Raw genomic sequence first — 24,297 nt, 5'->3', positions numbered from 1 at the left:
GTAGCACAGTGGTTAGCACTGCTGCTTCACAGCTCCAGGGTCCTGGGTTCGATTCCCGGCTCGGGTCACTGTCTGTGTGGAGTTTGCACATTCTCCTCGTGTCTGCGTGGGTTTCCTCCGGGTGCTCCGGTTTCCTCCCACAGTCCAAAGATGTGCGGGTTAGGTTGATTGGCCAGGTTAAAAATTGTCCCTTAGAGTCCTGGGATGCGTAGGTTAGAGGGATTAGCGGGTAAAATATGTGGGGGTAGGGCCTGGGTGGGGTTGTGGTCGGTGCAGACTCGATGGGCCGAATGGCCTCCTTCTGCACTGTAGGGTTTCTATGTTTCTATATAAATACTGTGGTTAGAAGAGCAGGTCAAAGGCTAGGAATCCCGCGATGAGTAATTTGTTATGATCCAGGCCAGAAACCCCAAGGTATTTTACAATGTCAGCCTAGACCATGTTTTACACTTTGAATTTGCACAGGTGAGCATAAGGTGTTCCACTCCAGGTATGGATCAAGTGACAAACTAGGAAGCTTTTATCAACAAAGTTTAAGAACACAGTTAACATATGATAAGAAAAATCAGCATAACTTTTAGCAATTACAGAAAAAAACAATCATGATATTGTATGAACCTTAACAGCTAACTATAATGTTCCAAGCCAAACAATATCCTATAAACATACACCCCTTTCTAGGCTTGGCACAAAAAACAAGTATGCTCACGTGATGCAGCTTTTAACACCTGTTGTGAATTGGTCCTTTGAAATGTTGGATTACAACTGAGGCTGCCCGGTCCTGGAACTTTCAGCACATCTTGAGAGAGAGAGAGAATGATAGAGAGACTGTTTGCCTCTAGCTCCTAGCTAACAACCCACAAACAGCAGGATTTCCAACACCGGGGTAGAAAACAAGAAATAATGCAGGCATCACCTGACTTTCAATCATCCCAAATCAAGCCCCAGTCAGCAATCCCAAGAGATCATTAAAACCCCAGGACACTGCATTAGCCCAGATTAAAATAAATATGGGGAGCAATTCTCCCAGGCAACTGCGCTGCTCGAGCAGCACAGTGGGCAGGGAGACATCAATGGTGGGGCGTTTCGTGGGCTTCCTGCCAGATGCCACGGCTTCCACGCATCTCCGCAGCAATGATTTTAAGCGTCGTCAGCTCCACACCAGAAATCAGCAAGGAACTGATTTCAATATTATAATCCCAATTTGCATCCGATTAGTGGGCCTGGGACTGAAGTCTCCAGGCCCACTAGCATCTCTCCCCCCTCCCTCCCCCGCCAAGAGTGGTTCACTCCAGCAGGGTTTACAACTGCTCCCCACCAATGGGGAGCAGGTGGCCTGACCCCACGAGAGGAACTTTTTCCCAGGGTGGAAGAGTCAATTACTAGGGGGCATAGGTTTAAGGTGCGAAGGGCAAGGTTTAAAGGAGATGTACGGGCAGATTTTTTACACCGAGAGTAATGGGTGCCTGGAACTCGTTGCCGGGGGAGGTAGTGGAAGCGGATACGGTAGTGACTTTTAAAGGGTGTCTTGACAAGTACATGAATAGGATGGGAATAGAGGGATATGGTCCCCGGCAGGGTAGGGGGTTTTAGTTGGGCAGCATGGTTGGTGCAGGCTTGGAGGGCCAAAGGGCCTGTTCTTGTGCTGTAATTTTCTTTGTTCTTTGAACAGAGGCCACGGAGGCCTCCCCAGGTGGTGGGTGCCCCCTAGGCAGTGCCAGCCTGGCCCTCTGGCACTGCCCAAGGGCAAATGGTAATGCCCAAGGGGCACTGTGGCACTGCCCACCAGGCAATGGCAGTGCCAAGTGGGTGGGGCAAGGCCTATTGGAGGGCGGGCAGTCGGTGCGGGTGGAGGGACCGGTTGCCACTCTGCATTTGGGATCAGTGGCAGAGGGAGATGGACAATGATCTGGGCTGACCATCCGGATGTGGGGGGTGGTTTGGGGATATCGGGGCTTGCCTGGGCAAGACCGAGAGGCCAGTAATCAGGGGGTTGTGGGGCTGGTCAGCGATTGGGAGGTCGGCAATGTGGGGCTACTCGGTGATGACAGATTGGTGCATGCGTACTGGCCCACTCAGCACTATGCAGCCGGCCTCTCCGGCGGGAATAGGCCATGCCCCCTGATTTTCAGATGGAATTCCACTGAAGTATTCTGTGATGCGCAGAGTGTGGGAGATTCAATCTGAAAATCCCGCTTAAAAAAAACAGTGGGAATTACTCCCGTTTTCACGTGAATTGGTGACTTAGAATTTTTTTGGGAGAACCCCGGCCCTGGTTCCATTATATTTCTTCAGTAACTATTAGAGGTCATTGCTTACAGACATTTTGGTGCCCAAATAAACTACCAGGGCCTGTTTGAAAAAAAACTGCTGGGAAACATGACTAAAATACATTTCTCAAAGGCACAGTATTAAAGGGCCAATGGGTGGCATAGTGGCACAGTGGTTAGCACTATTGCCTCACAGCGCCAGGGACGCGGGTTTGATTCCCAGCTTGGGTCACTGTGTGTGGAATTTGCACGTTCTCCCCATGTCTGCGTGGGTTTCCTCCAGGTGCTCCAGTTGCCTCCCACAATCCAAAGATGTGCTGGTCAGGTGGATTGGCCATGCTAAATTGCTCCTTATGGTGCCCCTAGGATGCGTAGGTTAGAGGGATTAGTGGGTAAAATATGTGGGGTTATGGGGATGGGACTTGGGTAAGATTGTCGGTGCAGACTCGATGAGCCAAAAAGCCTCTTTCTGAATTGTAGGGATTCTATGATATGTGAGATTATGGGGATAGAGCCTGGGTGAGATTGTGGTCGGTGCAAACTTGATGGGCCGAATGGCTCCCTTCTACACTGTAGGGATTCTATGATTCTAGTATCATCACAAACTCACCTGCTGACACCCCAAAACCCGCCTGTGTCTGCAACCTGCATGCATCATGCCTGAAGAAAAAGTACAAGCTTCCAAGAAGGGCGCTAAGAAAGCCCAGAAGAAACCGCCAACGAAGAGCAACAAGAGGAGGTGGTCCAGGAAGGAGAGTTACTCGATCTACATCTACAAAGTGATGAAGCAGGTTTACCCCGACACTGGCATCTCCTCCAAAGCCATGAGCATCATGAACTCATTCATCAATGACATCTTTGAGCACATCGCGGACGAGGCTTTCCGCCTGGACCATTACAACAAGCTCAGCATCATCACCTCCCAAGAGATCCAGACCACCGTGCGCCTGCTGCTGCCTGGGGAACTAGCCAAGCATGCTGTGTTGGAGGGGACAAAAGTAGTGACCAAGTACACTAGCTCCTAGTAAAACTGTACAATGCACTGAAAAATACACCCACCATCTACAAGGCACAAGTCAGCAGTGTGATGGAACACAGATAGTCATAGTAAATGCACAGAGTTACAGGTGTATGGTGGGGGTGGTTCTGGGTAGAGTGCTCATTTGGAGGGTCAGAGCAGACTCGATGGGCCGAATGGCCTTCTTCTGCACTTGCCTGCATGAGTGCAGCTCCAACAACACTGAAAAAGCTTGACACCATCTAGGACAGCGCAGCTCATTTGATTAATACCCTATCCACAAACATTCACTCCCTCCACCACTGACAAACAGTGGCAGCCGTGCGTACCATCTACAAGATGCACTGCAGGAACTCACCAAGATTGCTTAGGCAGCACCTTCCAAATCCACGGCCGCTACCATCTGGAAGGACAAGAGCAGCGGATACCTGGGCGCACCACCACCTGGAAATTCTCGTTGCTCACCTTGGAAATATATCACCGTTTCTTCACTGTCGATGCGTCAAAATTCTTGAATTCCTTCCCTAATAGCACCTACACCACATGGACTGCAACTGTTCAAGAACACAGCTCACCATCAGCTTCTCAAGAGCAATCAGGAATGGACAATAAATGCTGGCTTAGTCAACAATGCCCACAACCTGTGAATGAACAGAAAAAAAACAAACAAAATTTGTTACCAAGCCATATAAAGATTTGAAGAGCTTAGAGGCTTGACAGCTAATGTCATGTTTGCCAGCACTACAGCAATGAAAATTGGATATATGCAAGAGGCTGAAATTGGAAACAAACAGAGAAACTTCATATTTAAAAAACAGATGATATTTGTGTTATGAATGTCGAGAGTGTATGAATTAGTCATGAGCTCAGGTATGGGTATCACTAATGTAAGTAGTCTGAACAGACCACTGTCAAGGTCAGAATAATTGGGACTGTCAGTGCTTCAGGCTCGATTTGGACCTGCAGAAGTAGAGCGAGGTCAGGCAGCAGTCAGTGCGAGATAAGAAACCTTTGGGTCTGGTTCCTAAATGGTAAAATGAGATTTTTCTATTCTTTATTACACCGTGCAGAAAAATAGATAACCATGCTAATCAGAATCACAGTGGGAAAAGGCTTGTGCTCTCGACACACTTAATGTGATACAGAAGCTTATCATCCTGTTGAAAAGATTGAATTTGCTTCCATTGTTCTCTGACTGAGAGGAATACGTGTCGACGATTGCAGTTTGAATTCTAAATCACAGTTTTCATGATGGCTGGCAATGATATTCAGGATACTGTCACTCACTAGATCCCATTAGAATCACATCTCCCTTTTGAACAGAACCTATGTTATGAAACTGAATTATCACTGTGCCTTTGCTCTTGAATATATTTTGCCTTTTTATTGACTTTAGCTGGATTGTGTTGTTCTGGAGTATGTCAGGATTCTGAGAAAAAGATTCAGTAACTAGCAACTTGTTTCTTGAGAGTTATTATTTTTGGATTTCTGACGAGCTGCCTGTTGATTTACTCGTCAGATTTGATAGACGGGGTAATTAGCTCTTTATTGAGTTTGTCGGGCTAGATTCTTATTTGGGGTGTTAATACCAAGATTGTCAGTCGGCAGGCATCAGTGAAGATCCATCAGGGATCTATGCTGAGCTTCAGCTTTTCACTATATTTATCAGCGACTTAGAATAAGAAATAGAGTTGTACATCTAAGTTGGCTGACAACACCAAGTTAGGTAGCACAGTAAGTAGTGGCAACTGAAAGTTGCAAGGAGAAATCAATAGATTAAGTGAGTGGACAACACTATGGCAGATTGAGTATAAGAAGGGGAAGTGTGAGATTAGTTACTTTGAACCCAAGAAAAGTAAATCAGATGAGAATTCAGGAACTACGGAAGGTCAAAGGGATTTAGCACAGAATTCACTAGAAGTTAGTGGACAGGTTTTGAACAAAAGTTGTTCATAAGGATGCTAATGTTCATCTCAAGGGAACTGGAATATATAATGTAAAACATAGTAACTTGGAGCAGAGCAGAAGATTTGGCCTTTCAAGCCTGCTCCGCTATCACAATTATTGCTGACCTACCACCTTCCTGGATTAACCCCATATCTTTAGGGGGGCGGTGGGGAGAGCGGGGGGGGGGGGGGTGCGGGGAGAGCGGGGGGGGTGTGGGGGGGGCGGGGGGAGAGCGGGGGGCGCAGGGAGAGCGGAAGGGCGGGGGGAGAGCGGGGGGGGGGGCGACGGGGAGGGGGAGAGAGAAGGGGAGACGGGGGGGAGAGGAGGGGGCGGGGGGAGAGGAGGGGGCGGGGGGAGAGGAGGGGGCGGGGGGAGAGGAGGGGGGAGGGGAGGAGAGGAGGGGGCAGAGAGGAGAGGGCGGAGAGGAAGGGGCGGGCGGGGAGAGGGCGGAGAGGAGGGGGCGGGCGGGGAGGGGGGGCGGGCGGGGAGGGGGGGAGAGGAGGGGGCGGGCGGGGAGGGGGGAGAGGAGGGGGCGGGCAGGGAGGGGGGGAGAGGAGGGGGCGGGCGGGGAGGGGGGGGGAGGAGGGGGCGGGCGGGGAGGGGGGAGAGGAGGGGGCGGGCGGGGAGGGGGGGAGAGGAGGGGGCGGGCGGGGAGGGGGGAGAGGAGGGGGCGGGCGGGGAGGGGTGGAGAGGAGGGGCGGCGGGGAGGGGGCGGCGGGGAGGGGGCGGCGGGGAGGGGGCGGCGGGGAGGGGGCGGCGGGGAGGGGGAGAGGAGGGGGCGGCGGGGAGGGGGAGGGGAGGGGGCGGCGGGGAGGGGGGGCGGCGGGGAAGGGGGGAGATGAGGGGGCGGCGGGGAGGGGGGGGCGGCGGGGAGATGAGGGGGAGGGGGGGAGATGAGGGGGCGGCGGGGAGGGGGGGAGAGGAGGGGGCGGCGGGGAGAGGGGGGGAGAAGTGGGGGTTAGAAGGGGGGTGGGGAGAGAAGGGGGGAAGAGAAGGGGGGGCGGGGAGAGAAAGGGGGCGGGGAGTGAAGAGAAGGGGGGGCGGGGTGCGGGGGCAGGGGGAGAGAAGGGGGGGCGGGGGAGGGGGAAGAGAAGGGGGGCGGGGCGAGGGGGAAGAGAAGTGGGGGCGGGGGAGGGGTGAGAGAAGGGGAGGGGGAGAGAAGGGGGAGAGAAGGGGTGTGGGGGAAGGGGGAGAGAAGGGGTGTGGGGGGAGGGGGAGAGAAGGGGTGTGGGGGGAGGGGGAGAGAAGGGGGCGGGGAGGAGGGAGAAGAGAAGGGGGGCGGGGGAGGGGGAAGAGAAGTGGGGGCGGGGGGAGGGGTGAGAGAAGGGGGGGCAGGGGAGGGGGAGAGAAGGGGTGTGGGGGAAGGGGGAGAGAAGGGGTGTGGGGGAGGGGGAGAGAAGGGGGGCGGGGGTCGGGGCAGGGAAGTAGGGGGGGGATGGGACGGAGGGGGAGAGAAAGAGGGGGGAGAGAAGGGGGGGCGGGGAGAGAAGGGGTGGGTGGGGAGAGAAGGGGGGTTGGGGAGAGAAGGGGGGGCGGGGAGAGAAGGGGTGGGTGGGGAGAGAAGGGGTGGGTGGGGAGAGAAGGGGGTCGGGGAGAGAAGGGGAGGCGGGGTGAGAAGGGGTGGGTGGGGAGAGAAGGGGGGTTGGGGAGAGAAGGGGGGGCGGGGAGAGAAGGGGTGGGTGGGGAGAGAAGGGGGGTTGGGGAGAGAAGGGGGGGCGGGGAGAGAAGGGGTGGGCGGGGAGAGAAGGGGTGGGCGGGGAGAGAAGGGGGGGCGGGGAGAGGGGGAGAGAAGGACGGGGAGAGAAGGAGGGGGGGGATAGGACGGAGGGCGAGACAAAGAGGGGGGGTGGGCTGGAGGGCGAGGCGGGGGGGTGGGACGGAGGGCGAGGCGGGGGGGTGGGACGGAGGGCGAGGCGGGGGGGTGGGACGGAGGGCGAGGCGGGGGGGTGGGACGGAGGCGAGGCGGGGGGTGGGACGGAGGGCGAGGCAGGGGGTGGGACGGAGGGCGAGGTGGGGGGGTGGGACGGAGGGCGAGGCAGCAGGGCGCATGGGCGAGAGAGAGGAGGGTGCGAGTGTGAGAGAGGAGGGCGCGCGTGTGAGAGAGAGAGGAGGGCACGCGTGTGTGAGAGAGAGGAGGGCGCGCGTGTGAGAGAGAGAGGAAGGCGCGCGTGTGAGAGAGAGAGGAGGACGCGCGTGTGAGAGAGAGGAGGGTATGAGTGTGAGAGAGGAGGGCGCGTGTGTGAGAGAGAGAGGAGGGCGCGCGTGTGAGAGAGAGGAGGGCGCGCGTGTGAGAGAGAGGAGGGTTCGCGTGTGAGAGAGAGGAGGGCGCGCATGTGAGAGAGGAGGGCGCGGTCTGAGAGAGGAGGGCGCGCGTGTGAGAGAGAGAGGAGGGCGCGCGTGTGAGAGGGAGGAGAGTGCGCATGTGAGAGGGAGGAGAGCGCGCGTGTGAGAGGGAGGAGAGCGCGCGTGTGAGAGGGAGGAGAGCGCGCGTGTGAGAGGGAGGAGAGCGCGTGTGTGAGATGGAGGAGAGTGCGCGTGTGAGAGGGAGGAGAGCACGCGTGTGGGGAGGGAGGAGAGCGCGCGTGTGAGAGAGAGAGAGGAGAGTGCGCGTGTGAGAGAGAGAGTGGAGAGTGCGCGCGTGAGAGTGAGAGTGGAGAGTGCGCGTGTGAGAGAGAGAGAGGAGAGTGCGCGTGTGAGAGAGAGAGTGGAGAGTGCGCGTGTGAGAGAGAGAGTGGAGAGTGCGCGCGTGAGAGAGAGAGAGGAGAGTGCACGCGTGAGAGAGAGAGAGGAGAGCATGTGCGTGAGAGAGAGAGAAGAGAGTGCGCGTGTCTGAGAAGAGGGAGTGTGCGTGTGTGAGAGGGAGGAGAGTGTGTGCGTGAGAGAGCGGGAGGAGAGTGTGTGCGTGAGAGAGCGGGAGGAGAGTGTGTGTGTGAGAGAGAGGAGAGTGTGTGCGTGTGAGAGAGAGGAGAGTGTGCGTGTGAGAGAGAGGAGAGTGTGTGCGTGTGAGAGAGAGGAGAGTGTGTGCGTGTGAGAGAGAGGTGAGTGTGTGCGTGTGAGAGAGAGGAGAGTGTGTGCGTGTGAGAGAGAGGAGAGTGTGTGCGTGTGAGAGAGAGGAGAGTGTGTGCGTGTGAGAGGAGAGTGTGTGCGTGTGAGAGAGAGGAGAGTGTGTGTGTGTGAGAGAGAGGAGAGTGTGTGCGTGTGAGAGAGAGGAGAGTGTGTGCGTGTGAGAGAGGGACGAGATTGTGTGCGTGTGAGAGAGGAGAGTGTGTGCGTGTGAGAGAGTGGAGAGTGTGCATGTGAGAGAGAGGAGAGTGTGTGAGAGGGAGGAGAGTGTGTGCGTGTGAGAGAGAGGAGAGTGTGTGCGTGTGAGAGAGTGGAGAGTGTGCATGTGAGAGAGAGGAGAGTGTGTGAGAGGGAGGAGAGTGTGTGCGTGTGAGAGAGAGGAAAGTGTGTGTGAGAGAGAGGAAAGTGTGTGTGTGAGAGAGAGGAGAGTGTGTGTGTGAGAGAGAGGAGAGAGTGTGTGAGAGAGAGAGGAGAGTGTGTGTGTGAGAGAGAGGAGAGTGTGTGTGAGAGAGAGGAGAGTGTGTGTGTGTGAGAGAGGAAAGTGTGTGTGTGAGAGAGGAGAGTGTGTGTGAGAGAGAGGAGAGTGTGTGTGTGAGAGAGAGGAGAGTGTGTGTGTGTGAGAGAGAGGAGAGTGTGTGTCTGAGAGAGAGGAGAGTGTGTGTGAGAGAGAGGAGAGTGTGTGTGTGAGAGAGAGGAGAGTGTGTGTGTGTGAGAGAGAGGAGAGTGTGTGTGAGAGGAGGAGAGTGTGTGTGTGTGAGAGAGGAGAGTGTGTGTGTGTGAGAGAGGAGAGTGTGTGTGTGTGAGAGAGGAGAGTGTGTGTGTGTGAGAGAGGGAGAGTGTGTGTGAGAGAGAGGAGAGTGTGTGTGTGAGAGGAGGAGAGTGTGTGTGAGAGAGAGGAGAGTGTGTGTGAGAGAGAGGAGAGTGTGTGTGAGAGAGAGGAGAGTGTGTGTGAGAGAGGAGAGTGTGTGTGAGAGAGAGGAGAGTGTGTGTGAGAGAGAGGAGAGTGTGTGTGAGAGAGAGGAGAGTGTGTGTGAGAGAGGAGAGTGTGTGTGAGAGAGGAGAGTGTGTGTGTGTGAGAGAGGAGAGTGTGTGTGAGAGAGAGGAGAGTGTGTGTGTGAAAGGGAGAGTGTGTGTGAGAGAGAGGAGAGTGTGTGTGAGAGGGAGTGTGTGTGAGAGAGAGGAGAGTGTGTGTGAGAAGGGGAAGTGTGTGTGAGAGAGAGGAGAGTGTGTGTGAGAGAGAGGAGAGTGTGTGTGTGAGAGAGAGGAGGAGTGTGTGTGAGAGAGAGGAGAGTGTGTGTGTGAGAGAGGGAGAGTGTGTGTGAGAGAGAGGAGAGTGTGTGTGAGAGAGGAGAGTGTGTGTGAGAGAGGAGAGTGTGTGTGTGAGAGAGAGGAGAGTGTGTGTGTGAGGAGAGGAGAGTGTGTGTGTGAGAGAGAGAGGAGAGTGTGTGCGTGTGAGAGAGGAGAGTGTGTGTGTGAGAGAGAGGAGAGTGTGTGTGTGAGAGAGAGGAGAGTGTGTGTGAGAGAGAGAGGAGAGTGTGTGTGTGAGAGAGAGGAGAGTGTGTGAGAGAGGAGAGTGTGTGTGTGTGTGTGAGAGAGAGAGTGTGTGTGTGTGAGGGGGTGTGTGTGTGAGAGAGAGGAGAGTGTGTGTGTGGGAGAGAGGAGAGTGTGTGTGTGTGAGAGAGAGAGTGTGTGTGAGAGGAGGAGAGTGTGTGTGAGAGAGAGGAGAGTGTGTGTGAGAGAGAGGAGAGTGTGTGTGTGAGAGAGAGAGGAGAGTGTGTGTGTGAGAGAGGGAGAGTGTGTGCGTGTGAGAGAGTGGAGAGTGTGCATGTGAGGAGAGAGGAGAGTGGTGAGAGGGAGGAGAGTGTGTGCGTGTGAGAGAGAGGAAAGTGCGTGTGAGAGAGGAAAGTGTGTGTGTGAGAGAGAGGAGAGTGTGTGTGTGAGAGAGAGGAGAGAGTGTGTGAGAGAGAGAGGAGAGTGTGTGTGTGAGAGAGAGGAGAGTGTGTGTGAGAGAGAGGAGAGTGTGTGTGTGAGAGAGAGGAGAGTGTGTGTGTGAGAGAGAGGAAAGTGTGTGTGTGTGAGAGAGGAAAGTGTGTGTGTGAGAGAGGAGAGTGTGTGTGAGAGAGGAGAGTGTGTGTGTGAGAGAGAGGAGAGTGTGTGTGAGAGAGAGGAGAGTGTGTGTGTGAGAGAGAGGAGAGTGTGTGTGAGAGAGAGGAGAGTGTGGTGAGAGAGAGGAGAGTGTGTGTGAGAGAGAGGAGAGTGTGTGTGAGAGAGAGGAGAGTGTTGTGTGAGAGAGAGGAGAGTGTGTGTGTGAGAGAGAGGAGAGTGTGTGAGAGAGAGGAGAGTGTGTGTGTGTGTGTGTGAGAGAGGAGAGTGTGTGTGTGTGAGAGAGAGAGTGTGTGTAAGAGAGAGGAGAGTGTGTGTGTGAGAGAGAAGTGTGTGTGAGAGAGGTGAGTGTGTGTGAGAGGAGAAGTGTGTGTGAGAGAGAGGAGAGTGAGTGTGTGTGAGAGAGAGGAGAGTGTGTGTGTGTGAGAGAGAGGAGAGTGTGTGTGAGAGAGAGGAGAGTGTGTGTGAGAGAGAGGAGAGTGTGTGTGTGAGAGAGAGGAGAGTGTGTGTGTGAGAGAGAGGAGAGTGTGTGAGAGAGAGGAGAGTATGTGTGTGTGTGTGTGTGAGAGAGGAGAGTGTGTGTGTGTGAGGAGAGGAGAGTGTGTGTGAGAGAGAGGAGAGTGTGTGTGTGAGAGAGAGGAGAGTGTGTGTGAGAGAGAGGAGAGTGTGTGTGAGAGAGTGGAGAGTGTGTGTGAGAGAGAGGAGAGTGTGTGTGAGAGAGAGAGGAGAGTGTGTGCGTGTGAGAGAGAGGAGAGAGTGTGTGTGAGAGAGAGGAGAGTGTGTGTGTGAGAGGAGAGGAGAGTGTGTGTGAGAGAGAGGAGAGTGTGTGTGAGAGAGAGGAGAGTGTGTGTGTGTGAGAGAGAGGAGAGTGTGTGTGAGAGAGAGGAGAGTGTGTGTGTGAGAGAGAGGAGAGTGTGTGTGAGAGAGAGGAGAGTGTGTGTGTGTGAGAGAGGGAGAGTGTGTGTGAGAGAGAGGAGAGTGTGTGTGAGAGAGAGGAGAGTGTGTGTGAGAGAGAGGAGAGTGTGTGTGAGAGAGAGGAGAGTGTGTGTGAGAGAGAGGAGAGTGTGTGTGAGAGAGAGGAGAGTGTGTGTGAGAGAGAGGGAGAGTGTGTGTGAGAGAGAGGAGAGTGTGTGTGTGAGAGGAGGAGAGTGTGTGCGTGTGAGAGAGGAGAGTGTGTGTGAGAGAGGAGGAGAGTGTGTGTGAGAGAGGAGAGTGTGTGTGAGAGAGAGGAGAGTGTGTGTGTGAGAGAGAGGAGTGTGTGTGTGTGAGAGAGAGGAGAGTGTGTGTGAGAGGAGAGGGAGTGTGTGTGTGAGAGAGGGAGTGTGTGTGAGAGAGAGGAGAGTGTGTGTGAGAGAGAGGAGAGTGTGTGTGAGAGAGAGGAGAGTGTGTGTGAGAGAGAGGAGAGTGTGTGTGAGAGAGAGGAGAGTGTGTGTGAGAGAGAGGAGAGTGTGTGTGTGTGAGAGAGAGGAGAGTGTGTGTGAGAGAGAGGAGAGTGTGTGTGAGAGAGAGGAGAGTGTGTGTGAGAGAGAGGAGAGTGTGTGTGAGAGAAAGGAGAGTGTGTGTGAGAGAGAGGAGAGTGTGTGCGTGTGAGAGAGAGGAGAGTGTGTGCGTGTGAGAGAGAGGAGAGTGTGTGCGTGTGAGAGAGAGGAGAGTGTGTGTGAGAGAGAGGAGAGTGTGTGTGAGAGAGAGGAGAGTGTGTGTGAGAGAGAGGAGAGTGTGTGTGTGAGAGAGAGGAGAGTGTGTGCGTGTGAGAGAGAGGAGAGTGTGTGTGAGAGAGAGGAGAGTGTGTGCGTGTGAGAGAGAGGAGAGTGTGTGCGTGAGAGAGAGGAGAGTGTGTGTGTGAGAGAGAGGAGAGTGTGTGTGAGAGAGAGGAGAGTGTGTGTGAGAGAGAGAGGAGAGTGTGTGTGTGAGAGAGAGGAGAGTGTGTGTGTGAGAGAGAGGAGAGTGTGTGTGAGAGAGAGGAGAGTGTGTGCGTGTGAGAGAGAGGAGAGTGTGTGTGTGAGAGAGAGGAGAGTGTGTGTGTGAGAGAGAGGAGAGTGTGTGCGTGTGAGAGAGAGGAGAGTGTGTGCGTGTGAGAGATAGGAGAGTGTGTGTGAGAGAGAGGAGAGTGTGTGCGTGTGAGAGAGAGGAGAGTGTGTGTGTGAGAGAGAGGAGAGTGTGTGTGTGAGAGAGAGGAGAGTGTGTGTGTGTGAGAGAGAGGAGTGTGTGTGTGAGAGAGAGGAGAGTGTGTGTGAGAGAGAGGAGAGTGTGTGTGTGAGAGAGAGGAGAGTGTGTGTGTGTGTGAGAGAGAGGAGAGTGTGTGTGTGTGTGTGAGAGAGAGGAGAGTGTGTGTGTGTGAGAGAGAGGAGAGTGTGTGTGAGAGAGAGGTGAGTGTGTGTGTGAGAGAGAGGAGAGTGTGTGTGTGTGTGAGAGAGAGGAGAGTGTGTGCGTGTGAGAGAGAGGAGAGTGTGTGTGAGAGAGAGGAGAGTGTGCGTGTGAGAGAGAGGAGAGTGTGCGTGTGAGAGAGAGGAGAGTGTGTGTGAGAGAGAGGAGAGTGTGTGTGTGAGAGAGAGGAGAGTGTGTGTGTGAGAGAGAGGAGAGTGTGTGTGAGAGAGAGGAGAGTGTGTGTGTGTGAGAGAGAGGAGAGTGTGTGTGAGAGAGAGGAGAGTGTGTGTGTGTGAGAGAGAGGAGAGTGTGTGTGAGAGAGAGGAGAGTGTGTGTGAGAGAGAGGAGAGTGTGTGTGAGAGAGAGGAGAGTGTGTGTGAGAGAGAGGAGAGTGTGTGTGAGAGAGAGGAGAGTGTGTGTGAGAGAGAGGAGAGTGTGTGTGTGAGAGAGAGGAGAGTGTGTGTGTGAGAGAGAGGAGAGTGTGTGTGTGTGTGAGAGAGAGAGGAGAGTGTGCATGGAAGTCTGCCTCACTTCCAGTCTCGGGGTTCTCATTCACAATCACCCCCACACAACAACATCCCCATACACCCACTTTCACATGGTTGAGGGTGATTGAGTTAACATCCTGAGACTAGGTGAGGAATTTTCCCATTCCGCTCGCCACCGGAATCGTAGTGGACAGGAGGCAGACAATGCATTGACTTCGGGCGGGATTTTCCGAATTTGGGGTGAGTGCTAGGACACACACACACATCCTTTTTTCCCATTCTAATGGTCAGCTTTATTTTTGCTCAGAAAGTGTTTATTTTCACACCTCAGCTTTTTCTCCAAAATTCATATTTAATATTGCGCCAGACCTTAACTTTCTACAATTTGCTCATTGGCTCCTTGAGTGGGAAAAAATTGAAATGTGCCCTCCATACCAAGCAAAAAGATTGGACAAGCCTGCTCTGCACTGTCCCCATCAAAAATGGTAAGGAGTCTCTCAACACCAGGTTAAAGTCCAACAGGTTTATTTGGCAAGACTCCGAAAGCTTGTGCTGGCAAATAAACCTGTTGGACTTTAACCTGGCGTTGTGAGACTCCTTACTGTGCTTACCCCAGTCCAACGCCGGCATCCCTACATCATGCCCATCAATCATTCCCAGGACAGGTACAGCATGGGGTTAGATACAGAGCAAAGCCCCTTCAACACAGTTCCCACCAAACACTCCCATGGTTGGTACTGCACTGGGTCAGATATAGAGTAAAGGTCCTGGCAAGTATCAGGCCACAACTGATTGTTACTGCAGGTTCCCCTGCAGCTTGTGCTCAGCTCCATATCTACCTCAGATGTTAAGAAGACAATAAAAATAGCCATTCCTGGTTGGGCCTGCAGATCTTAGTGAGGAGACTTTGCTGTCTTTGTCATAGCCAAATTCGATGTGTAGGTCAGGGGCTGAGCAATCTAGCCAGCATTCCTCTTATTATGCTTGGACTCATGCAACATCAAGGCAGCATTTGATTGAGTATGATACTGAGGAGCCCTATTGTAAAATGTGAATCTTAATGGGAACTTAAGGGAAATCAAGGGAATGATTTTCTACTGGCAGGAGTCATATCTAGCACAAAGGATTGTGGTTGTTGGTGGCCAATCATCTCAGCCCCAGGACATTGATGCAAAAATTCCTCAAAGAAAAATCCTGGCCCAACCATCTACAACTGCTTTATGAATGATCTTTCCTCCATCATAAGGTCAGCAGAGATAATTTTGTCTGATGATTGCAGTGTTCAGTACCACCATAATTTTCCACATAATGAAACAAGACCTAGACAACATCCATGGCTGATACATGGCAAGTAACATAGATGCCTCACAAGTGCCAGACAATGATTATCTGCAATAATAAATTGTCTAACTGTCAAACCTCAGCCAGGCAATGAAGTATGGAAAACTGAAGTCAAGTCTTTTTTCACTTCTTGGGCTGAAATTTCCCGTTCTGCCCGCCACAGGAATCGTAGCATAGCGACCTCGGGCGGGATTTTCCAGTTTCAGGGCGAGAGCGACCAGAAAATCCCGCCCATTATCTTTTATTTGCAGAGATACACATTACATATCAAGCCTGTTCCAATACATATATATGGATTATCAATTAATACCCTGAATACAATTAGCATCTAATGAAAGTACAATAAATAATAGCCACCTCCCATTGACATTAAACAACATTCTTATAATTGAACCTCCACCATCAACACCTTGGTGTCACCATTGACCAGAAGAATAACTGAACCAGCCACTTAAATGCTGCAGCACACCAAAGGCTGGGAATTAACATACAAAATAGGAGCAGGAGTAGGCCATTTAGGCCTTCAAGCCTACTCCACCATTCAATAAAACCATGACCTCAACTCCACTTTCCCTCCTAGGCTTCATAACCCTGACTCCCTTGTAGGTCAAAACTCTATCGAACTCAGCCTCAGATTCTGTAGTGAGTACCTCACTTCCAAACTCCCCAAAATCTTTTCACCATCTACAAAGCATGATTCAAGATTGTGATGGAATACTTTCCACTGTCCTGGATGAGTGCAGCTCTAACAACAGTCCAGGACCTCAACATCAACCAAGACAAAGCATCCCGTGCTTGACTGGCACCCCATCCACCACCTTGACCATTCACTCCCTCCATTATTGACACAGTGGCAGCAGTGTGTAACCATCTTTAAGATGCACTGCAACACTCGCCAAAGCTTTTTCAACAGCATCTTCCAAACCAGTGACCTTTGTCGTTAGGTTTTATAGGCTTCCACACCTATACAATGAGAGATTTGGTTGGGCCACCAAACCTACAGGATGAGGATACTAGATATCAATCCAGAATTCCAAGTCAGGACTGGCTGGAGTGGATTTCAAACCCAGACTGGAATACTGCACTGAGCCTAAGGTTTGTTCTCTGAGGTGAATGAGGGTTTGAATAGCAGGACAGGATGAAGAGAAGATTCTGTGGAAACTAATCTCATCCGAGAAAAGATTAAGTCAAAGGTAATTTAATCGGCTTTGAGCTTCATCATCACTTGGCAATGAGCCAACATTTACAATGTAGCCAGTCTCTATTCTATCTGATGATCTGGGAGTACGTCCTTGTTGGAGCGTGTCTTCATCCAGGAGTAGATTGCTGATAGCAGAGGCAATGTAGTATGGTGTCACTGTGAAAATGTTTGTCATCCTTCCATTGAATGCTTTGCAACAGAGATGATTTATTTTTATTCTTTCATGGGAGGTGAGCATTGCTGGCTAGGCCAGCATTTGTTGCCCATCCCTAATTGCCCGTGAGAAGGCAATGGTGAGCCACCTTTGTAAACCACTGCAGTCCATCTGGGGTAGATAAACCAATTAATTAGGTGTAAGCCCTATGGACAATGGACTTTGAGTTTAACAAGCAATGAATTTTAGTCAAAAAGCTTAGATAAAAAAGCTGTCCCAGTGTCTGTGTGTGACAGCTGTAGAATTGGTGAGAAGCATTACATTTTGTAATATTACCCTTGTAGGCATCACCAGTCAATCTGTAATCTATCAGCAGATGAACATGTTTGCGTCCTCCCCTCCTCATCAGCAACTTTGCCTTCCACAGCAGATGGGCCAGAGGATTGCTTCAGCTCAGTATCATCATACTATTGGCTGCGTTTCAATCGCCAGTTAATTGAGGTGAAAGGTCAATGTTTCACAGTAAAGACATTTTCCCTCTGTGAGCTTGAATTTAATGCCTTCATTTCCTATAATCTTGGAGAGCAAAGGGATCATTATCTCAAACAGACATTATCTCTACTCAGATAAACGAATTGGAGAGCTACATAAAGGCCAAAGTGTAGCTAGGGCCAATACTATTCCGATGATTCATACTGACTCCAGTGGGAGAGTGCACTGCCTAGATTATGAAAACAGAATCCAGAAAGCGTAATTATTTCTAAGTATTTGTAAAATGTCTGTATTTAGGGAATGTTTTTGTGAGTGTGTCAGATTTCAATGGGAATGGTTTTTGGGAGTGGAATTTACTGCCCTTCCCCATGGTGAGTTTGGTGACAGAGGGCATTTAATCAGAGGGAAGGTGGGGACCTTCTCACGTCTCACCTCCACCCTGATAAAGATCATTGCAGAAATGTCTGGGACAGACTTCCTGCCCTGCCGTCAATTGAAGCCCTTATATGGGTAATTGTTAGGGTCCTGGACCCGAACCCCAAGATATTATAAAGCTAAAGTAGATCCCAACAATTTTTTTTATTTTGGCATAAATGTGAGGATCGGATGCTTTGCTCCAGGAGTAATTCAACTAACAAATTAGGGATCTTTTATCAAAACAAGCTTTATTCATAACACAGTTCAAATATAGCCCTAACAAACTGAAGCAGCTTAACTTTTAACTGTTGAGCAATCTTTAAACATGAAAAGAAACCATTTAATTTCTAACATCACTATTTCAGTTCCAAATAAGCAACAGTCCTCTTAGACTCAATGCCACTTTAAATGCAGTTAGCAAACCCAGGCATACTTGCTATAAAGAGGTTTTGATTTTCAGAGCAGCTTGCAGGCTTTTTGTCTTTAGACCACCAGAAAACTGAACAGAAAGCTGTTTTTCTCTCTCTGCTACATACCTAACTCCTCTCATTAACCACAGTATCACATGACCCTGTATACCCAAACAAAATTCCAGCTTCCATTCCTTTAATCAAGAAATACCCAGGAAAATCTTTTTCAAACAAGAGTCCATCAGCCCTCTCCTAAGTAAACACTACATGGCTAAAATTAGTAATTATCTTGCTTTCCCAGCATCTGAGCTGCACGTCTTCCAGACACAATGACTGCCTGTAGAAAAACTGAATTTCTCCAGAAACAAAATATATCAATAGCATAGTATCATCACAGCTCCCCCCTTAAAAAAGAACCAATATGAAAAGGTGACTTCAGTTTTCCAAAGTCTCTAGTTTTTCACACTAATAGATGAAATATACCTTATTGAATATACTATGAAATATACCTTATTACATCTAATAGATGAAATATACCTTATTAAATATACTATGAAATATACCTTATTACATCTAAGCATACAATTTAAGTCATATAATCCAGTTCAGTCTTTCTTTTCCAGCACTGAACTTTCACTCCTTCTTTCACATCAAAACCATGATAAAGCATCTGCAATCACGTTCTCTCTTCCTGCTACGTGTATAATCTTCAAATTAAATATCTTTAATAATAAGCTCCATCTAAACAGTCTTGCATTTTTATCTTTAAACTTCTCCAGGAACTTCAAAGGATTATGGTTAGTGCAAATAATTATTTCTGATGAATTGCTGGCAACATAAATGCTAAAATGTTGCAATGCCAATACCAAACTCAATGGCCGCGATCTTACCATTGCCTATCAATGGGCTGCAGTATTATGTAATGGAATGGCCTCCGGAAATCAAGTGGACACATACATTATGGTCAACAAATATTGATTCCCACTTTTTGTTTTAGGCAGGGATCCCACACAATCAATTAGGACCCTAGTAAAAGGATCCTCAAATGCCAGAATGGTATTAATGATGCTGGTTTGATTACCACTTGAGGTTTTCCTACTACCTGATGTGTGACGTACGGCAAAATTCAACCACATCTTTATGCAGTCCAGGCCAATAAAAGTGTTTTTGTATTTTCACTTGAGTTTTCCTTACCCCTGAATAATCTCCTACTAGAACCTCATGCGCTACCCGCAAAACCTCCTTTCTGTAACCCAGCGCTAATACAACTTGATGAACTTTTGCCCATTTTTCATCCCCTTGAATATGTAAAGGTCTCCACTTCCTCATTAAGTTATTACTTCTAAGGGAAAAACATTCCCATATACATTCAGATTCTCCTGTGTATGCTTTCTGATACAACTGCTTTATCTCTGTATCTGTTGTAATTCTACCAACTTTCCTGAACTAAAGGTATCGTTTCATCCTCCACCCGTTCTTACTCTTTATCAATTACCTGGTCAAAGATTGTTCTGATAATAAACCTCCGCCCCCTTATCTTTACTCCTTGATTTCTCTTCCTCCTGACTCATCCTGTGGCTTTGTGATCTTGTTACCACACAGTTGGGAAACATCTCAGGCTATGCTTCCTGAAACATCTCAGTTATTTGATTTTCCACTGGCTTTTTAACCACAGTAATCATCACTCCCACCTGTGACTCAGCTTTGTCGTTACTCAGGATAAACTGTATCCATGAAAAAGATCATTTCTCTACTACTCGTATCACTTCACCACTTTTCTCCAACCAAAAGAGAGAGCCTATAATGTGGCAAAGAGTAGTGGGAAGTCAGAAGATTGGGAAGGCTATAAAAACAAACAGAGGATAACAAAGAGAGAAATAAGGAAGGAGAGGATCAAATATGAAGGTAGGCTAGCCAGTAACATTAGGAATGATAGTAAACGTTTCTTTAAATACATTAAAAACAAACGGGAGGCAAAAGTAGACATTGGGCCGCTCCAAAATGACGCTGGTAATCTAGTGATGGGAGACAAGGAAATAGCTGAGGAACTTAATAAGTACTTTGCGTCAGTCTTCACAGTAGAAGACATGAGTAATATCCCAACAATTCAGGAAAGTCAGGGGGCAGAGTTGAATATGGTTGCCATCACAAAGGAGAAAGTGCTAGAGAAACTAAAAGGTCTGAAAATTGATAAATCTCCGGGCCCAGATGGGCTACATCCTAGAGTTCTAAAGGAGATAGCTGAAGAAATAGTGGAGGCGTTAGTTATGATCTTTCAAAAGTCACTGGAGTCAGGGAAAGTCCCAGAGGATTGGAAAATCGCTGTTGTAACCCCACTGTTCAAGAAGGGAACAAGAAAAAAGATGGAAAATTATAGGCCAATTAGCCTAACCTCAGTTGTTGGCAAAATTCTAGAATCCATCGTTAAGGATGAGATTTCTAAATTCTTGGAAGTGCAGGGTCGGATTAAGACAAGTCAGCATGGATTTAGTAAGGGGAGGTCGTGCCTGACAAACCTGTTAGAGTTCTTTGAAGAGATAACAAATAGGTTAGACCAAGGAGAGCCAATGGATGTTATCTATCTTGACTTCCAAAAGGCCTTTGACAAGGTGCCTCACGGGAGACTGCTGAGTAAAATAAGGGCCCATGGTATTCGAGGCAAGGTACTAACATGGATTGACGATTGGCTGTCAGACAGAAGGCAGAGAGTTGGGATAAAAGGTTCTTTCTCAGAATGGCAACCGGTGACAAGTGGTGTCCCGCAGGGTTCAGTGTTGGGGCCACAGCTGTTCTCTTTATATATTAACGATCTAGATGACGGGACTGGGAGCATTCTGGCCAAGTTTGCCGATGATACAAAGATAGGTGGAGGGGCAGGTAGTATTGAGGAGGTGGGGAGGCTGCAGAAAGATTTAGACAGTTTAGGAGAGTGGTCCAAGAAGTGGCTGATGAAATTCAACGTGGGCAAGTGCGAGGTCGTACACTTTGGAAAAAAGAATAGAGGCATGGACTATTTTCTAAACGGTGACAAAATTCATAATGCTAAAGTGCAAAGGGACTTGGGAGTCCTAGTCCAGGATTCTCTAAAGGTAAACTTGCAGGTTGAGTCCGTAATTAAGAAAGCAAATGTAATGTTGTCATTTATCTCAAGAGGCTTGGAATACAAAAGCAGGGATGTACTTCTGAGGCTTTATAAAGCACTGGTTAGGCCCCATTTGGAGTACTGTGAGCAATTTTGGGCCCCACACCTCAGGAAGGACATACTGGCACTGGAGCGGGTCCAGCGGAGATTCACACGGATGATCCCAGGAATGGTAGGCCTGATATACGATGAACATCTGAGGATCGTGGGATTATATTCATTGGAGTTTAGGAGGTTGAGGGGAGATCTGATAGAAACTTACAAGATAATGAACGGCTTAGATAGGATGGACGTAGGGAAGTTGTTTCCATTAACAGGGGAGACTAGGACGCGGGGGCACAGCCTTAGAATAAAAGGGAGTCACTTTAGAACAGAGATGAGGAGAAATTTCTTCAGCCAGAGAGTGGTGGGTCTGTGGAATTCATTGCCACAGAGGGCTGTGGAGGCCGAGACGTTGAGCGTCTTCAAGACAGAAATTGATAAATTCTTGATTTCTCGAGGAATTAAGGGCTATGGGGAGAGAGCGGGTAAATGGAGTTGAAATCAACCATGATTGAATGGTGGAGTGGACTCGATGGGCCGAATGGCCTTACTTCCGCTCCTATGTCTTATGGTCTTATGGTCTTTTCCTTACTTAAAACGGAACACAGTGTTTCTGTGTATGTCAGATATCAGTGTGTGGGGAATGTTTCTGTGAGGACATCAGATATTGTGTGTGTGTGTACGTGTGTATAGAGTCTCTGTGTGTCAGATATCAGTGTGTGGAGTATTCTGTGTGTGCGCGTCAGATATCAGTATGCGGAAAGTCTCTTGATTTGATTCAATTTATTATTTTCACATGTATTGGGATACAGTGAAAAGTATTGTTTCTTGTGATCTGCAGACAAAACATACCGTTTATAGAGTGCATAGGGGAGAAGGAAAGGAGAGGGTGCGGAATATAATGTTTCAGCCATAGCTAGAGTGTAGAGAAAAATCAGCTAATATATGGTAGTTCCATTCAATAGTCTGATGGCAGCAGGGAAGAAGCTGTTCTTGAGTTGGTTGGTATGTGATCTCAGACTTTTGTATAATTTTCCCGATGGAAGAAGGTGGAAGAGAGTATGTCTGGGGTGCATGGGGTCTTTGATTATGCTGGCTGTTTTTCTGAGGCAGCCCGAAGTGTAGATGGAGTCAATAGATGGGAGGCTAGTTTGCATGATGGACTGGGCTACGTTCACAACCTTTTGTAGTTTCTTGCAGTCTTGGTCAGAGCAGAAGCCATACCAAGCTGTGATACATCTGGAAAGGATGCTTTCTATGGTGCATCGGTAAAAATTGGTGAGAGTCGTAGCTGACATCTCAAATTTCCTTAGCTTCCTGAGAAAGTAGAGGTGTTGGTGGGCTTTCATAACTATAGAGTCGCATGGAGGGACCAGGACAGATTGTTGGTGATCTGGACACCCAGAAACCTGAAGCTCTCAACCATTTCCACTTTATCCCTGTTGATGTAGCGAGGGATATGTCTTCCACTACGCTTTCTGAAGTCGATGACTATCTCCTTCATTTTACTGACATTGAGGGAGAGATTATTGTCATTGCTCCATTTCATCAGATTCTCTATCTCTTTCTTGTACTCCATCTCGCCATTGTTTGAGATCTGACCCACTATGGTTATATCATCAGCAAACTTGAAAATTGAGTTGGAGCAGAATTTGGCCACACAGCCATATGTGTATAAGGAGTATAGTAGGGAGCTGAGGAAACAGCCCTGCGGGACAATGGCGTTGAGGATAATCGTGGAGGAAGTGTTGTTGCCTATCCTTACTGATTGCAGTCTATGGGTTAGGAAGTCTAGGATCCAGTTGCAGAGGGGGGAGCCAAGCTCTAGGCCACGGATTTGGAGATGAGTTTTGTTGGGATAATGGTGTTGAAGGCTGAGTTGCAGTCAATAAAAAGGAGTCAGACATATGTGTCATTTTTAGGTGTTCCAGGGTTGAGTGGAGGGCCAAGGAGATGGCATCTGCTGTGGACCTGTTGCAGCGATAGGTGAACTGTAGTGGAACCTGGCAATCTGGGAGACCGGAGTTGATGCGTGCCATGACTAACCTTTCAAAGCACTTCATAATGATGGATGTCAGAGCCACTGGGTGGTAGTCATTAAGGCACGCTGTTTGGCTTTTCTTTGGTACAGGGATGATGGTCATTGTCTTGAAGCAGGTAGGAACCTCAGATCAGTGTAAGGAATTGTTAAAGATGTCTGCAAATACCCCTGGTCCACGTAGGATCTGAGTGCTCATCTGGATACCCCATCCGGGCCCATCGCTTTCCATGGGTTAACTTCCAAGAAGGCTGATCTGACATCTGCAATGGTGACCTCAGTTCAGTCAAGACTTCCGGAGAGGATGTCCTCTTGCTGACCTCTCACTTAAAACAGGCATAGAATTTATTGAGCTCATCGGGGAAGGGTGCATTGTTGCCAGTGATTCTACACACCTTCACTTTGTAGCCTGTTATATCATTGTAGACGTTGTCATAATCGATGGGGGTTCGTGTGGCTAACCTTGGACTCTAGCTTGCTCCTTTACTGTCCCTTGGCATCTTTGATGGTTTCATTAGATCGAATCTGGATTTCCTGTATAGGTCATGGTCACCTGACTTGAACGCTTCAGACCTGGACTTCAGTAAGCAGTGGATATCCCTGTTCATCCATGGTTTCTGGTTGGGAAACACACAGATTTGCTTTTCTGTGTGAGTGTGTCAGATATCAATGTGTGGGGAGTGTGTGTGTGTGTGAGTGTGTCAGATATCAATGTGTGGGAGTGTGTGTGTGTGTCAGATATCGATGTGTGGGGAGTGTATGTGTGTATGAGTGACAGATATCAGTGTGTGGAGTATTCTCTCTGTGTGTTCAGATATCAGTGCGTGAGAACAGTCTCTGTGTGAGTGTGTCAGATATCAGTGTTTGAGGAGAATCTCTGTGTGTGTATCAGATATTGGTCATTGGGGAGAGTCTGTGGTGTGTGTCAAATATCAGTTTGTGGGGAGTGTTTCTTAGTGACAAATATTGGTGTGTGTGGAGTGTTTCTGTGCGTGTGTCAAATATAAGTGTGTGTAGAGTGTTTATGTGAGTGTGTCAGATATCTGTGTGTCTGTGTGTGTGTATGTGTGTGTCAGATATCTGTGTGTGTTTGTGTGTGTGTATGTGTGTGTCAGATATCTGTGTGTGTTTGTGTGTCACATATCAATGTGTGGGAGAGTCTGTGTGTGTCATATATGAGTACATGGGGTGTATTTAAATGAGTGTACCACATATCAATGTGTGGGGAGAATCTGTGTGATAGTGTGAGAGATATCAGTGTGTGTGGGGAGAGACTGTGAGTTTGTCAGATATTGGTTTGTGGGGAGAGTCTGTGTGTGTGTGTCACATATCAGGAGTCTACACCTACATTGTGTGAATAAAGAACAGCATATTGTAAAACTGTGCAATTACTTGGTGTCACATTTATGTGGGGTGTGTGTGGGTCCTTGAAGTTGTGTAAGATGTATCTTTATTGTATTAACTAATTCAAGTTAAAATTATCTTTTTGTTTGCCTATTAATTCCTGTTTAAGTTACATTGGTTCTGATTAGTGTTAATGTGCAAATTACAAAAATTGAAGTATTGTTGGTAATTTCTTCTTTTGGGGACCATTGGTAAATTTGGTTATTTTTGTTTATGGCTTCTTCATTCATATCAAATCCAGTTAATACAATACACCATGCCCACTAATCTATAATGATTACCGGTTAAGCAATTCTTCAATTTTAAATTCTCATTCTTGTTTTCAAATCCCTCCATTGCCTCAGCCCTGCCTATCTGATTGAATATTTTGAGGATGTGACTAAACACATTGATGAAGGAAGGG

General features: G+C 49.0%; 2 protein-coding genes across 2 annotated transcripts in view; both read left to right on the top strand.

Annotated features, from left to right (window-relative positions):
• Window positions 1–24,297, top strand: part of cacna2d2a (calcium channel, voltage-dependent, alpha 2/delta subunit 2a) — a 1,197,503-nt gene that overhangs the window by 929,823 nt on the left and 243,383 nt on the right. The window lies entirely within an intron of this gene.
• Window positions 2,927–3,295, top strand: LOC144484575 (late histone H2B.L3-like). The gene has a single exon (XM_078203060.1). The coding sequence runs from the start codon at window positions 2,927–2,929 to the stop codon at window positions 3,293–3,295; it is 369 nt and encodes a 122-aa protein (XP_078059186.1).

The sequence above is a fragment of the Mustelus asterias genome, chromosome 3 (assembly GCF_964213995.1).
Source record: "Mustelus asterias chromosome 3, sMusAst1.hap1.1, whole genome shotgun sequence".
Lineage (NCBI taxonomy): Eukaryota > Metazoa > Chordata > Chondrichthyes > Carcharhiniformes > Triakidae > Mustelus > Mustelus asterias.
Note: the sequence above shows the minus strand (reverse complement) of the source record. Positions and strands in the feature narration are given on the sequence as shown.

What these genes read in the sequence shown, in the direction of transcription:
- LOC144484575 (XM_078203060.1), top strand. Translation starts at nt 2,927, where the DNA reads ATGCCTGAAGAAAAAGTACAAGCTTCCAAGAAGGGCGCTAAGAAAGCC.